The following is a 17734-nucleotide window of genomic DNA, read 5'->3' as shown; positions in this document are numbered from 1 at the left end:
AGCGATTTTTTTATATGAAATTTGACGACGCCACTGGATTTGTGATGCTTTCAAATGGTTGTGACTGAAATTTCAAGATGAAATATGTTTTTTTAACAGAAATATAGCATAAGTAAAATTTTTATCACTTTATCTAAATATTTCGAATTGTCGTCATATTAAATCACAATATTATTAATAATATCGTTTAAAATGCTCTTTCACGTCGTTAGCAGTCGAGCTTGTAAACAGCAGTTATTCAAAATGGTGTCAAATTATGTTTCTTTCAAACAGAACTCCATAAAGTATAGAAGATAGTTATGTCCATCAAAACACTGCAGTTTTTTTGTCATCAGAGAAATGAAATATACATCTTTACATCAAATAGTAATCAATATTCAATAATCAATAATAACCAATACTGATGAAATAAATGAACTACAACAAAAAAATGGATTGAGATGAGAGTGCCCAGACATTAATTTCCGTACTTTGTAACTAATTTCCGATTTAATTCGATACGTTTATTCTACCATTTTCTAATGCTAACTAATCATAAGATTCGATCAAAATTCGATCATTGGTTTGGGGTAACATTTATGCAAGCCTGGTCTTATTCTTTCACGCAGTTCCTCTTTGGTGGTTGTCAGTTATTCCGAATATCTACATATCTTGGTTTCATTCAAACATGTTTGGGATGCCACATTTCGAAAATATTATTTTTATTAGAAGGCTTTGAAAGTTAAGTTGCCGTGGAGATGACAAGTCATTAAAATAAAAGACGAAAAGACACAAATTTGTCAGTATTAATAGTGAAGTTTATAACTCTTCAAGTACCTACACTAATAAAGAAGTATGGCAGATAATTTGACTTTGCAGGAGAAAATTGAAATAGTAAAACTTCGTGGTAACAACGACAGATCCGAAAGGGAAGTATGTAGAATTTTCAATAACATGCATCCGGAGCGTCGAAATATTAGCAGAGCTACAGTTGGAAGAGTAAACAAAATTTTCAATCAGTATGGAGCTGTTAGTAAACATATCCTGAAGAATATTAATACTGTACAAAGGCAGAGACGAAATAATTCTGAACGAATTCGAAATTATTTTAATAATAATCCGAAAACAAGTGTGAGAATTGCAAGTTTGGACATCAACTTACCGCGTGAAACAATAAGGAGAAATCTTAGGAAATATAATAATATGAAGCCCTTTAAACCAAAGTTTCTTCACACCTTAGAAGAAGGCGATAATGAAAAGAGGATGGAGTATAGTTTATGGGCTCAAGGAGAATATCTAAATAACAGGAATTTTCTGAAAAAAATTTTGTTCAGTGACGAGGCAACATTCACAACCAATGGAACAGTTAATTCTCAAAATTCAAGGTACTGGACGGAAGAAAATCCACATTGGATAATAAATTGCAGAAGACAGTACTCCCAAAAAATAAATGTTTGGTGCGGAATATTACATACCAGAATAATTGGCCCCTTTTTTTTTGAAAACAATTTGAATGGTCAAATTTTTTTGAATTTTTTGAAAAACGAGTTTTCCAACGCTATGGATGAACTTCCACTAGCAGAAGAGGCCCATATTCTATTTCAATTAGATGGCTGTTCCATCCACAATAGCAGGATTGTTAGAGATTGGCTGGAAGAAAATTTTCCTAATCGGTGGATAGGGCGAAATAGTTCACTGATTGAGTTTCCCCCCAGATCCCCGGACTTGACTCCACTTGATTTTTTTTTATGGGGCACCGTTAAGGAAAAAGTATACAAAACTCGCCCAACGAGCAAAGAGGAACTGCGTGAAAGAATAAGACAGGCTTGCAGAGATATCACCCCAAATCAATTATTGAATGTTTTGGTTAACATTAGAAAACGATATGATAAATGTATCGAATTGAATGGAGATTTGGTGGAACAGTCCAAAATTTAATGTGTGGGCATTGTCATGTTAATACATTCTTTTGTAGTGGTTCATTTATGGTTTTAATATTGATAATTATATTATGATATAAAGATGTGTATTTCTATTCTTTGACAACAAACTGCAGTGTGCTAATAAAGATAACTATATCGCACATAAAGTTGTTATGTTCTGAAGAAGTATTTCAAACCATATTATTTACAAAATTGTTATTTAATATACAACTATTTGAATTATTTTGACAGTGATTGGTACATTTTACTTATGCCATATTTCTGTTAAAAAACATTATTTTATCTTGAAATTTCAGTCACAACCATTTGAAAGCATCACAAATCCAGTGGCGTCGTCAAATTTCATATAAAAAAATCGCTAGTATGTTTTTTGGATTTTTGACCTTGAAAAAAATTCGAAGTAGGCCTTGAAAATTTTATTTATATTTCGACTTCACAGCACTCTAATAGAACTATTGACGCTCTATCTATTGAAAAAAAAAACTTCTGAATCGGATAATAAATAACAGTTTTAGAGAGGTGGCCCGCTTTCAAATGGGTCACTCTGTATATATATATATATATATAAATAGATAAGTACTTTCTGATCATTCCCATATTGATTTCAATTTAAGAGCCACCGGTCCTCGACTGAAGACAAAATGTGAAAAACCAGAAAAGTACTTGATAAAAATAGCTGCGTAAACGCAAGTGAAACATAAGTGGAACCACCTATTGGTGTGAAACCCAAGTCAACTTGCCAAGTTTTTATGTCAGTGTTGGTGGTTTGACCAATCAACCGACAACTGCGGTAGCAGAAGTTTGGGAAGCTAACCTGAAATGCCTTCGGAAAACAAATCCATATGTTTCTAGAAATGATATTAAATCGACAAAGGTTAATGCAGTCAAGCTGCTGGAAAATAATTCCATGAAAATCAAAAGATAAATAGATAAGTACTTTCTGATCATTCCCATATTGATTTCAATTTAGGAGCCACCATTTCTAGAAAAATATGCATTCGTTTTCTGATGGCATTTCAGGTTAGCTTCCCAAATTTCTGCTACGGCAGTTGTCGGTTGATTGGTCAAATCACCAACACTGACATAAAAACTTGGCAAGTTGACTTGGGTGTCACACCAATAGGTGGTTCCACTTATGTTTCACTTGTGTTCACGCAGCTCTTTTTATCAAGTACTTTTCTGTTTTTTTTTTTCGAGGACTGCCTGCCCGGTACTGACGATGCCCAATAGGCTGAAACAGGTGTCTACCGGTGGTTCTTGAATTGAAATCAATATGGGAATGATCAGAAAATACTCATCTATTTATCTTTTGATTTTCATGGAATTATTTTCCAGCAGCTTGACTGCATTAACCTTTGTCGATTATATATATATATATATATATATATATATATATATATATATATATATATATGAAACACTATTTATTTGTCATTCATTTGTCATATATATATATATATATATATATATATATATATATATATATATATATATATATATATATATATATATATATATGCTAATAAACACTATATCTCTAAGTTGATTATGAACACCAACAAGTTCAATGTTTTCCACAGATTCAGCCCCAAAGATACGACACTATAATTCCCAACCAGCAAGTTCGACTTGAAGCAATAGAAAATGACTTCATCCAACAAGCACTTCAGGCTCAAAGACTCCAACAGCAAATACAGGAAGGTCAACCCATTTTTCTGCAACCAACACCAATACCAACACAAACACCAACGAAGAAACGCAAAGCTCATCAGCCACCCCTCTCTGTCTACATTGAAGGTGTGAAACAAGCCGATGTTGGAGATGTTTTAAATGTTCTGAAAGACGCCAAATCTATAGCTGTGCAAGACAGTATTCAGGCAGACTCTCCCCAGATATTCATTGGTCCATCATCGTTGAGTCCTCCAGATGGATACACGAAATTTCCATTACCCTATTTGAATAATATCAATGGTAATAGGGTTGAGAGGAAAATTGACCACCTGCCATTCTTCGTTGCTCCTCTTAGCTTCAAAACTCCGCCTGGTTTCTCCAAAATACCTCTGCCATCTCCCCATGTAGGTTCTGTGGTGATCTCTAATAAAGAAGACCTACATGGAAAAAGATCGACTCCAAAGCAACACCACATATCCCAAAATAAGAGGGGACAGATAACCTCTTCTAGTACAAACACTCCACTAGTGGAGAATGTAACACCTCAGGCATATTTTGGTCAAAACTTTTATAATGAAGGACATTTTCTAGCGCCTAAACCTGAATTGTTACATTTTACACTAGATGATATTGGCGACTACCGAATACCCTCTTCTACATATTCGCCAGAATCATTCTTTGCTCAGTATAATTCTGAGTCAAAAAATCCACCAACAGGAATGACAAAGTATGATTTGGATAGAGAATTATCTTCAATAGGTCGACTAGCAACAACAATTCGTCACACAGTTGGTCAAAAAAACGAAATAGAATCAACTACTAGGAATTCGATAGAAGGACAGCTATTTCCAGCAGACGTACAACAGATTAAATTACCCCCAGAAACAAAGCCCTATTCAGATAATCATAATTTCGATGAAATACCATCCAGAAACCAGCAAGTTTACCAAACTCCGACACATTCAGCTGACCACGAAAACAAAATAAAGCATTTTTCAAAATCAAACCACAAAATACGATATGAACCAATTGCTACAACTCTGGATTCTAGTTATAATAGTGAAGATTCAGAAAGTCCACTGGTCAAAATTGAACCAAAAGTTACCAGTCCCAGTCCAATTGCACATGTTTCTGATGTATACACAGAATCAGATCGAAATACCCCAAAAGTTCCAGACGTGAGTCCACTTGAATTAGCAATAAATGAGTTCGAACTGTACCAAATCAACTCTCAACTTCAAGAAAAACCTAGGCCGAAAAGTCAATACAACCCCGATTTCCAGTTGAAGTCCAATACTCGAAATCAACATCAAGAAAATAGAAATCACTACCAACAATCAAAAACTGAAAAACCGGAATATAAATTTGATCCTGAACTCCACCGATTCGCTAGCACTCCAGCTTCGATTCTGAGGGACAGTTACGATGAAACAACAGTACGACCAGCGAATAAATCGAGGAGAAGGGGGCGGCCAACTAAGCCTACAACAACAACAACATCCCGACCAGAAAAGAATAGCTATACAGTATTAGAGGAGTTCACCGCAAGACAGCCTTCAAACGCAGATTATTCCAAAATAACAGGGCATTCCCAAGCACATGATCAGTTCAGGACACCTGAATATTCCAAAGAATCTGAATATTCTAGAGAATCAGAGTTCACCGCGATAAAGTCTTCAACTCCAGAGTATTCTAGTGGAACACAAGATTCTCATTTACCTAGCCAATCTAAAACATCCGAATATCCCAGAAATCCTGAATATTCTAGAGGACCAACGTTTACTGCAAGAGAGCCTTCAAAACCAGAGTATTCTACAGAAACTGAAGAATATCGAACACCTGAACAACCTAGAACACCTGAATTCTCCAAAGAACTAGAGTATTCTAAAGGATCGGTGTTCCCAGCAAGGAACCCTCCAATTTCTCAATTTTCAAGAGAACCTGGATATTCTCGAACTCCTGAGCAGACTAGAGCATCTCAATATTCCAAAGAACCTGAATATTCTAGATTACCTGAATTTTCTAGGGCACCCGGCATTCAGTATGCAACCGAAATTGAAGAAGTACCGGCCCACGTTCGCGTTTTGACAACACCTACACCTACTCGTGGTACTACGACTAATTCACAATACCAACCTCAAAGAGATGAAGTTGAAGCAATACCAGCAAGAGTATACAGTTTGAATGTGAATGATAATCACCAAGTGTACAATGGAGGGGTATTATCACAAAACCAACATCTCGATCAGACATTGATGGATCAACAAATCCTCAAGGGTACAGTCAGACAAGAACGCCCTCAGTATGATGCCAACTCTAATCCTAATCACTATAGTGAACAGGCAGATATTCAGCCTCTGGTACATAACAGAGGACAAGGTCTTAACTATCTTGAGAATATCAATGAGAATAGAGATTCCAATCAAGTTTTTGGATATGATATCAGTCTGGAAGACCCTTCTGTTCGATCGCTGCTGAAGCCGAACTTGTTGGTTCCAACAACTACAGATGAGGCGTCGTACTCAGCTCCAAAATATCTACCGACGACAGAGGAAATTTCATCGACCTCTACTACTACTACTACTACAACTACTACTACAGAGAAATATCAGGAGACTACGACTAGAGGGCGTGGTAGGGGTAGGCAGAGAGGTGGAAGCAGATATGACTCGCAAACCACCAGAAGGACCGTTTCTAGGAGAAGGCCAACACATTCTCAACGTACCACTACTGAGAGCTATTCGGCAGATACTGGTGGCACCAGGAAAGTAAATTCTAGACAGAGGTTTAGAACAAGAGGTCGTGTAACTCCAAACGCTATTACAGAGCGGTTGTCAACAACAGAAAATGAGGTAGGTTTCATTAAAAATATGATCGTAACGTTGAAGCTTGTTCCTCTTCATTACAAAGAATTGGATAGAAAATTTATTTTTATAGTAACCTTTCATAACAATATAACTTGAAATAATTAAAGAAAGGCTCTATTTTTTTATAAAGTATTCAAAAACTATTAGTGATAGAGAAATTCGCAAAAAGAGTCATACACGCATATAACTCAGAAAAAAATATTTCCATTTCTATTTTCATTCATTGTTGAATTTTATGTAGTTTTGTATCATTGGTATATTAATCTGAAGGAAAAATTGAGAAGGGAAATGCGTTTTCGTCATGTTCTCAAAAAATAAGTTTGTTGTAAATTATTATAGACTTCTTATTCACCTTCAAAATGTAATAATTGTCAAACAGCTTCAAATCATTTCACTTTGTGCAAACATTTTTCATTTCAATCGAGCTATCAACATAAAGAGTTTGAAGAAATTGTCAAATGGAAGTTAATTTTTCACATAATTTTCAGATGTAAGACAGCTAGCATAACGTCTGTTTTGGTTTTTTTAGGCAGACAGTAAGATAATTTTATTAAAAAAATGGCAATTACTGATATGGGAGGTTGGTTTAAACCAACTAAGTGAACCTCGCGGCACTCTATTTTCGATATTTAATGATCTAACAAGATTAGAGAAAAAGCTCTGTGAGATTGTGTCTTTGGAAATTCTTTCTTCCCTTAAACATTTTTCCGTCATCAGTAGTTTTCAGTGTGCTAAATCGTAGCCCCATTTTTGGAATCTCCAATTGTCTATATGCAATTGTTCAAGCAGTACACAGTATTGAAAAAATTAGTACGCTATTTTGTTATATTATCTTCAACAGAGGTCTGAAAGTTTAATTTTGTTTCAGATATAATATAAATTCACCTTTAGGAAACGTCTAAAACTTGGCACTCTACTGTCTGAAATACCAATTTCAATGTTTCCTTTTTGTGCTAAAAAACAAAATCTGGGCTGATAGGCCGTGGCCAAATGGAACTTGTAGTAACAAACGTTTCGTCTACTACTACAGCAGACATCATCGGTGTCGTATGCGACCACGATCTACCAACCAGATCGTGAAAGCCTATGTTCTTATTTTATGCTAAGAATTTTATTCATCGAATTATGTCTCAGAATAACATTTCTTACATTTTTGAGATTTCTTTGTTATTTCAGATACACAACAGTCCAACATCAGAAGCTGCTGTACAAATTGCAACTCACCCAACTGGACCACAATCTTATACGAATTACGAAAAAAGTGTTGACTATAGACCTAACGTCGAAATCAGCGAAAATCAGCATACACTAGATGCGTTCTCTCGTCGTCCTATTGTAGAGTATGAAAACACTGCAACCACTTCAACCCCTATAATAGATTATAAAATTTCGCACAAAGAACTTCATCAAAATCATGTAAACCAAGCTGCAACTCAACACCATACCGAAACACAACCTGAAGTTGTTTACAAAAAAGAAGAAGAAATTCCAAGAGAAACAGTAAGAGTGCGGGGAAGAATCAGAGGCAGGCCAAAACCAACAATCATCACTTCTACTACTGAACCCATAACGACTAAAAGGACAACAACGCCGACACAAGTTGAAACCGAAAAAGAAGAAGAGTTTTATGGATTCTTCAGGCAACCAAACTTCAGCTCCCAACCGGCGTTCTCAGCTGAAGAAACAATAACTACAGAGAAGTCCAGATTCCACCATGACAGTTATAACAGTGAAAATAGCCTTGCTCCGAGACAGTTCGATAATACAAATCTTGACTCGACCACTCTACGGTTTGTTGGAGAAATTGTACCAAAATACCAAACCACCAGTAGAGAGGTACAAGTAGAACCAGAAACCGAGGCACCTAGACCAAGGATAAGGGGACGAATAAAGGCTCCTCAAAGAACTAGCCATAGAGGATCATACGAAGACACAAGATCTCAAGAACAATCAACTAGGCGAACAAACGTTATCAGATCTCGAGGTAGAACTCAGTTTCAGCTTCCAGATAGTTTGAGAAAAGAAAAGGATGAAGATGATGTAGTAGGAGGTAATTATCCACCATCATTTTTCCAGAACAAACAACAGTATACGACTCGGGCTCCAACTTTTCAAATAACCGTAGATCCTTACGGTGAAGAAGAATCCGATCAAGCTCCACATCCGTCCATATTTAGACCCAATGTTGTAAGACCCGACGAATGGCATGATGCATCTCAATATGATGCAGGTGATAAAGGTAAAAAATTCGTTATTTGCATCTGTTTTCCATCTGTTTTGAAATTTAACGCTTTTAAGATTGAATTGATTTGAAACTTTATTCATCGATATTTTTGTTTTGCTTTCACCAGTTGCAATTTCAAAAATGAAGATCAAAGGTAGCTAATTTAGCACAATAGCACAATAAAATTATTGTGACTTGATATGGAAACGAGAAATGATATGGAAAAAAATATACGTGATTTTCTGCGGGTGACATGGGACATATTGTAAGAAGATGAATGAACAACTTACTCTTCCTCTTTTCTTGTTCTTCCATGGCTTGCTTCATTTTTCTTTCCTGTTCTTCAGGACCTTCTTTTTCTTTCCATTTTTTCACATAGGGAGCATTGTGCTATGTGCATTGCACCCCAGCAAAACTGTGTTAATCCCCTTCACCAAGAGAAGGATATTGGACGATCTAACGCCACTTTCCCTCAATGGTGTGGTCATTCCATTTGGAGCGGAGGTGTAATATCTTGGCATTGTCCCTAATGAAAGACTCACCTGGAACGCTCACTTGGAAAAAGTTTCACACAAAGCCAGACTGTCTCTATGGACATGTCGAAGGATTTGTTGTAAAACTTGGTTTAGGTCCCAAACAAATCGATTGGATTTATGTGATGATTGTCAGACCAATGATCACGTATGGTGCAATTGCTTGGTGGCCGAAGGCTTTACAGAAAACGGTCCAAGCGAACCTCTCTGACTTACAGACACAGACTTGTCTGGCTATCAGTGGTGCTATCAGTACCACACCGTCAGCGGCCATGGAGATCCTTCTAGATCTACCTCCTCTACACATTTTTCTGGAAAGAGAGGCTAGATGGACTGCATACAGACTTGTTCACATTGCCAATTGCACAAATCAATTCAATGCAGAGTGCAACAGACTGTTGGTTGACATTGGAAGTCACAGCATTCTGGAAATGACCTCTGACTTTATGCCTCCAACTGTCAACTACGAACTGCCCCATAAAGTACTATTCCCGAGTAGAGAGGACTGGATCCTGCGGGAGAAGGAAATATTAAGAGCAGATAGTTGTTGGTTCACAGATGGATCAAAAACACCTTCCGGTTCTGGTGCAGGTGTTTTCAGTCACAGACCCAGGACAGAGTTATCTACCGGCCTTGGAACTTATTGTATTTCAAGCGGAAATTTACGCTATTGAATTGTGTGCGGAGAGATTGGATAAATCCAATCTCACTCACAAGTCAATAAAAATATTCTCGGACAGTCAAGCGGCCTTGGAAGCTCTTGGCTCCCACCGAGCAACATCTAAATTGGTAGCAAACTGCCAAAAAGGACTCCTCGATAGGAAGACTAAACAGATTGTCTGTGGTCTGGATTCCTACCTCGATAGGAAGACTAAACAGATTGTCTGTGGTCTGGATTCCTACCTCGATAGGAAGACTAAACAGATTGTCTGTGGTCTGGATTCCTGGCCATACTGGCCTGGAAGGCAATGAAGCTGCTGACTCTCTTGCGAAGGAGGGTGCTGCAAGCGGCTTCATTGGACCAAAACCTGTCATTGGCATCGCTTTGAGCTTTGCCAAACAAACACTCAACACCTGGATGGCAAGAAGAGTTATGGACTTCTGGCAGAATCTTCCAGAATTTGATCACTCCAAGGCGTTTATTCACCCTTCGAAGTTTGATTCCAAACAGTTGTTGGACTACAGTAGAGGCCTTCTTACAGGTCACTGTCATTTGAATCATCACATGCAGAGACTTGGACTGTCGGAAGACAATGTATGTCGCCTCTGTCTGGAAAATGATGAAACTGCAGAGCATATACTTTGTGCCTGCCCCGCTGGGGACTGAATCAGGTTCTTTGAGTTCGGCAGATCCGTACTCTCACCATCTGACCTGAAAGACTACTCACCATACAAACTAATCGGCTTCGTTAAGAAGCTGGGTTTATTTGGCCGAGTGTGAATAGGTGTGAGCCACAATAAACCCTTATGGGTTGCGGTGGAGGGTCGAATAGACCCACTCACTTCAGACCTACCTACCTACGTTTTTTTTCATAATTAATTGCCAGTGTATAAGTAAAGCGGCGGTACTCACGTACAAAATGGATGTGACATCAGTTGGTATAGCTTTTTTTAGTTATCAAGGAAATAAGAAAATACAAAATCTGTAACATTTCAAAAGATCATTTACTGTCACCATAGTTGAGTTCTTATATTGATTACTCAAATAGTAAAGCAAAATCACGGTTAATACTGAAAAATCGGAAGATGCTTGTGAAAAACAAAAAAAGTTCATTGAATTTATGGAAAAGCCAAAGGTAGCAGACACAGATAAATGAGTGGGACTTGCTTTTCTGCAGAAAACGTCGACTCTCCATTTGGAATTACAATATATGTGAAGCAAATGACTAACAACTTCAAAAATAAAGGTACTTCATGAATGCACGCATTTTCACAAATGATTGCGAATCCACTCCTTTATTCATCTCAACATTGCAATTATGAATAGATGGCCCACATAAATGACCACTTGTACTACTCTGACATTTTCCGACTATTCGTGTACTGGAAAGGATAGAAAACATTTCACAACAGAACACGCGACTTAGACTTGTTTCGGCAGATCCGTACTCTCACCATCGGCTTCGTTAAGAAGCTGGGTTTATTTGGCCGAATGTGAATAGGTGTGAGCCACAATAAACCCTTATGGGTTGCGGTGGAGGGTCGAATAGACCCACTCACTTTAGACCTACCTAGACTTGTTTTGTCTGTTGGAATGAATTCGAGTTTCGAGTGTGTTTTCGAAACTAAAACAAGTTTGTTGAAAACGAAACTAGTCGCAAGCTAGTCATTTTGGTGGAAATCTGCCGCTTCAAGGCTGGGGCAGTTCGTTGTCAAAAAAGTGAATTGTGTTGTTTTATAAACTCTTAAACTAAGCTAACCTTAACGTAAAAAAAAGATTCTCAGCTGGTACATGTTTACGCTTTTTGTTACCTACCAAGGCTTTATGCCGCTGACATACTTAGCGATTTCCGAGCGGCTTTATCCAGCGCGGTTTCCAAGCAGCCATCCCTTGCTTTCAAATAGAACATGACAGAGTTTGTGATTTTTAATAGCTGCGATTTTTTACAGCCGACCGATCGTCGGATTCCGAGCAAGTAGAGTAAGAACCCAGATAAACGAATGGGACCCGACAGTGTTGGATATTGTCGAGCGGTTTTTCACTTGCGATTCGAGCATGGAAGTGGAAATTTTGATTCATAGTGCAGAAAATCACCCTTGTTCGTGAGACAAAAGCGATCTCGGTTTTGCCAATAAACCGGAAAGAGATAAAGCATGGAGGGTGGAAGGGGCACTCGAATAACAGAAAACCTTTCTTCGTGGTTCCTCTTTCGGTGCACGCCGTACCTCCTTGGGTGGCGTCTCCCAGCAAGAGCGCCTTCTGCTTCCAAATGCCATTTTATGGTGAAATATCGCAGCAACAGCAGACTTCATAGTGGTTGCTTTGAAGGCACGAACGATACTACAGGACAAGGGGATATTTCACCTCCAGTCAGGAATCCTGACTGCCAGGAAATCACTTGGAAATCGCGGACACTGTCAGATACTGTAGCGATATTTACTCGGCAATTTCTGCTCGGAAACCGCGCTGGAGAGAAAGCTCGGAAATCGCGAAATATGTCACCGGCCTTATCGTTGAAAAAGGAAGCGTTACATATTTCGCTCAGAAGTACTGAGTGCGTATTCATTTGTAAGGAATCGAATAATCCGTAAACATGTAACGTTACGTCTAATAGGGAACAGAGTAGTAGTGCATGTTATCCATCAACCATTTTGACACGCGTGATTCATTCAACCCAAACCACAATTTTTCCTACTTATATTCCCAAATTGTCGCTGAACCCTGGTGTTTTTACCGATTCGCTTTTGTTTCGTCAAAAAACTATCGACGCGAGAAATGAGATGGACTCAACTTTGTACACATGTCAATAGATGGTGCGCGCGTATTTTGTTCAAATCTTTAATTCACACACCATAATGCAAAGAAAAATCTTTTACCTAATATCAGTGTATTGCCAAATATAAACTTCTTTGAAAATTGAAGTGTCAACTTGACATAATCAAGCTGTATCACTTGAGTTGTAGCTACTCAGCACCTCTGTGAGTGAAATACAGAATTTTATTGAATTCCTTTATTTTTCCTTCATCAAGAGTGCTGTAGGTTGAAAGTTTTTGTCACAATATTTCACATACAGGATGTTTAAAATTCGATCCTCCCCATTGGGATCTCGGAAACTATGAGAGATACGAAGATGGTTAAATTGGGGCAAAGTAAAGTTGCACATTTATCTAACTAGCAACATACCATTGAGAAAGTTCTGAAATTTCGAGTATATTCGGAGATACACTCACTGACATTTTGTTATTGTACAAGCCATTGAATTTTTGACGAAAAATGGCTTTCACAAATGAAGAAAAAAGATATATGATACAAATGTATTACAAATACGATAGAAACAGTGTTAGGACATCGGAAATGTATTTAAACTTGTTTCCCGGCTCTTCAAAGGAACCAAACTTGGTGAGATTTTGATCCAATAACTTGAACATAGTTCGATTATGGTTGTCGTCTTTCGGGATATAAGTTTAAATACATTTCCGATGTCCTAATACTGTTTCTATGGTATTTGTAATAAATTTGTATCATATCATATCTCTTTATGTATGTATCATATCTCTTTTTTCTTCATTCGTGAAAACCATTTTTCGCCAAAAAATCAATGACTTGTACAATAACAAAATGTCACTGAGTGTAACAAATTGAAAGTCAAATTTAGAAACATCAAAGTCAGAGCCTATTATGATAATTTTTTTCAATATCTCCAATTTTTCAAAAAGAATGATAACTTATAATATATCATTGAAAAGGAATATCTGGTTCTATTCAAAACAGAAAGAATCCAATATAATGCCACTTTTCCGACATTACTATTTTTTCCGGATACACTAGGAATTTCAGAACTTTCTCTAAATGCGCAACTTTGCCCCACTTTAACCATCTTCGTATCTCTCATAGTTTCCGAGATCCCAATGGTGAGGATCGAATTCAAATCACCTTGTGTGGAAGAGGGTCCAAGTAGTCGCAACACGGTATTCTATGAATCTTGAACCAACTATAACATTTTGCTGTTGATTTTGTTGATTTCATTAAATATTTTGATTTTAGATCATAGCCTTCATTTTAACAGGGTGTGTTCATTTTTTTCAATTCTGTTCGAATTTGAACATACTTCCGCATAGCAGTAATATTTATTTGTGGAATATTTCTTCTTCAAAGTATATATTTATGAATATTTTACAGGACAAACCTTGGGAAACGTACTTGAAATTGAGAATAACCAACCAGAAGAAAACACGCAAGTAACGACTTCAGCCCAACCTATAGCGCTACCGATAAAAGCCAGTACCGAAGACACTACAACAGCAACCAGGGAAGAGACCTATACAGAAAATATCAAAGCCGCAGAGAAAATTTTCGAAACTATCAACAACAACTTTGATAAGGTGGATGAAACTACAAAAAAGCAACTACAACAGAAAAGACGTAGGAAAGGTGTATGGAAGTTGGTAAAGCAGCGCCCTGTGGATCATTTAGCAGCAGCCGAGTCACAAAATTACTACTCCGTTCTCAACTCCTACCAGGAACTTCAACGAACTAACGCCAAAAATGGTATCTATCAAGATGACAAATCATCGAGTGGTTTCAAAAATTATCAGAATTCAGATTATCAGGAAAATTCTCAAGACGGAACTATTCCTGACACTACAACTGCTGTAGCAGAAAAGGATAAAACTGCGACTGATGCTCCATCTGACGACACTAGCACTGTGTTAACAACGGAAGGAGCTGAACAAGAAATAGATATTACAACACGCATTCCTATAGAGACAAACAACACTTCGGTCCCTGAAGAGGGAAGTTTCTTCGACACAATATACGAAATGTTTGGCATATCAAGTAAAGAAAAGACAGCATCACTTACAACTATACACTCTGAGGCGGAAGAAGAAGAAGTTACTACCTCATCTACAACAAATGTCTCTCCTACATTTCCTGAAGAAATGACAGAGACCCCGACAAGTACTGACACTCACAACGTCACAGACATACTTGTAGACACAACGACTGATCAAGAGGTCACAACCACTACTAAACCGGATTTGAAAAACTTTGAAGTTGAACCTTGGGAAATGAAAGCTGTGCGTACTTCAACGTCCACTGAGATTTCACATGAAACTGAAATTTGCTACAAGGGTAAATGTGTCAAGTCCCGTGACAAGAAAAAGAGGTTATAAAGTGTTTCAAATGTGTGAGTGTGTCTGTGTTTTTTTGTAAATATAGGTAAGAGTGAGATGTACAAGCTCCCACAATTTCTGTTGTGAGAGAATTTTCAACTGAGACTATTTATTATTAATTGATTATAATTTCGAATATTTTTGAACGAGAATTGAATGAATTAACATTTTCCATCCATCTGTTGATATCGTCCAAATTTGTTCAGTTTTCGATCGTGTGTAAAAATACATATTATTTTATTAAATGGTAGTTTCATTGTGTCCTAACAAATGTCTTGAAAACATTCTCTAAGAAAAGCAAATGAATAAACCCATTTTTATTTTTTTGTTCCCAAAATCAAATCGGTACGTTATTCGAAGAATAGTAACAAAGAAAAATCTCGGGGTGAATGTGATGCTTCCAAAAACAGTTTCAAAGAAGCGGTTCAGCGGTAGGGGAGTGACGTTACCAGATATACGAAATGCGAAGCCATTAGTTTCAGTCTTTTCTGTGCAAAACGTTGATCGTTAGTGTTCATTTTCCTATGTTTTGGACATATAATACACAGCTGTACTTATTTAACCTGAAATGCACTAAAAAAATGTTGGCAAAAATGAGAAAGTTAACAAAACCTTGCCAATAGCTATTCGAAGAAAAGGGTTCGTTAAATGATCTTCCCGCTTCCCTCTTCCCTCTCTACGCTTCATCGGTTTCAGCAAAAGCTGACCGCTTGGCGGGAGTTGGTCGTGTTCCGCTTGATTAGCGTATATCTACCCTAGCTTGGCTAAATGCAATGTTAAACAATATGTATGCGGCTTCTTTGAATTTTTTCCTAACCAGTGTTCCTTCTTATGGACGATTACAGGTTGAGCCCACTTGATCTTATGTTGATGAATCCTGATTTGCTGGTTTCTCCTCGCTGTGTTTCTTGTGCTCGGCAATGCGAACTTTGGCTTCTTAGTTTCACCGATGTATCCGGTAAATGCAATTCTTGGAATCGGAGTCCGCGATTGGTGGCCTGGTTTTCGTGAGGCTGCTACGAATAGCGTTCCCAGATCTAAAACAGGTTCTGGTGTTATACGTGGACCCAATCCTTCTTATCCTTTCCGACAATCCTCTGATGTAGGGAAGTACTAGTACTGATTGTGGCAGCTTTTCTTCCTAGTGGAGCTCTTGCTGTCTTCTAGCTAAAACCTGTTCCACCATCACTTTGGAGTAACCATTCCGTTGAAAGTCATTTTTGATAATGCCTAGTTCCTTTTCGAGACCTTACTTTGTATTACAGAGCCCGAAAGCACGGTCTAGTAGAGTCTTGATAATTCCTCTCTCAGTCGATTGAAGATGGTTGGGTTCCTGGTTCAGATACTGTCCTGTCTGGGTGGGTTTTCGGTATACATATGTTTCCCATTTAGTGTCGGTCCTCTTCACCAATACGTCTCAGAAAGGCAATTCGTTTTGGATTTCCTTCTCCATTGTGAAATTGATGATTGCTTCAGCAAAGTGTCTAGTTCTGCATTCCCCTGATTCCATATTATGAAGGTGTCGTCCACGTATCTCAACCAGACTAGGGGCTTCTTGTGGGTCTCTTCAATGGCCAGAGTTTCAAACCATTATATATATATATATATATATATATATATATATATATATATATATATATTATATATATATATATATATATATATATATATATATATATAAATATATATATATATATATATATATATATATATATATATATATAGAAACATAAGTTAATATCGGACATAGCACTCATGAAAGTGGCAAACCATAGACACGTGTTTCGGGCTTTTGGCCCATCATCAGTATGGTGCAGCCAAGTGTAAGGATGGGCAACACTTGGTTACCAAAAGATAGAAATATAGAAATACAAATGCACGAAGCCACCAACAGGAGCCAACCGCACACTTGTGGTTTCAGTTGATAGATCTCGTGTTCACAAGAAAACTATCAAAATTTCTATCTATATTTCTATCTTTTGGTAACCAAGTGTTGCCCATCCTTACACTTGGCTGCACCATACTGATGATGGGCCAAAAGCCCGAAACACGTGTCTATGGTTTGCCACTTTCATGAGTGCTATGTCCGATATTAACTTATGTTTCTATATCAAGACACTCAATAACTTTCATATTTGTATAATTTCCTGGACCCGGATGTCACGTAGGTAGCTATAGCTGCCTCCGTGGTGATTTTGATAGTTTTCTTGTGAACACGAGATCTATCAACTGAAACCACAAGTGTGCGGTTGGCTCCTGTTGGTGGCTTCGTGCATTTGTATTTCTATATTTCTATCTTTTGGTAACCAAGTGTTGCCCATCCTTACACTTGGCTGCACCATACTGATGATGGGCCAAAAGCCCGAAACACGTGTCTATGGTTTACCACTTTCATGAGTGCTATGTCCGATATTAACTTATGTTTCTATATCAAGACACTCAATAACTTTCATATTTATATATATATATATATATATATATATATATATATATATATATATATATATATATATATATATATATATATATATATATATATTGGCTTTATCCATCAAGAGCCACACAATTATTCCAGCGCCGTTCTAACATTTTGAGCGAAATTTCTTATATCGGTGAGCATTTTTTAGAGGTCTTCAAATAGCCAGTAGTCGCTGGGAGCAAAATCTGGCGAATTTGGTATAT

At 37.4% G+C, this 17734-nt stretch overlaps 1 protein-coding gene across 1 annotated transcript in view; it reads left to right on the top strand.

The window, feature by feature from the left end:
* Nucleotides 1–15297, top strand: part of LOC111511277 (uncharacterized) — a 43417-nt gene extending 28120 nt beyond the window's left edge. Inside the window, exons 4-6 of the mRNA XM_074171271.1 lie at nucleotides 3503–6445; nucleotides 7637–8699; nucleotides 14058–15297. Coding sequence (XP_074027372.1) covers nucleotides 3503–6445; nucleotides 7637–8699; nucleotides 14058–15052 — 5001 coding nt within the window. The 3' untranslated portion in view covers nucleotides 15053–15297. The remainder of the gene's footprint in view (nucleotides 1–3502; nucleotides 6446–7636; nucleotides 8700–14057) is intronic.
* Nucleotides 15298–17734: the final 2437 nt, after the last annotated feature.

This window comes from Leptinotarsa decemlineata, unplaced genomic scaffold (assembly GCF_025532065.1).
Source record: "Leptinotarsa decemlineata unplaced genomic scaffold, Ldec_3_MD MMD2_tig00000010_RagTag_RagTag, whole genome shotgun sequence".
Classification (NCBI taxonomy): Eukaryota; Metazoa; Arthropoda; class Insecta; order Coleoptera; family Chrysomelidae; genus Leptinotarsa; species Leptinotarsa decemlineata.
This window is presented reverse-complemented; position numbering and strand designations above follow the sequence as displayed.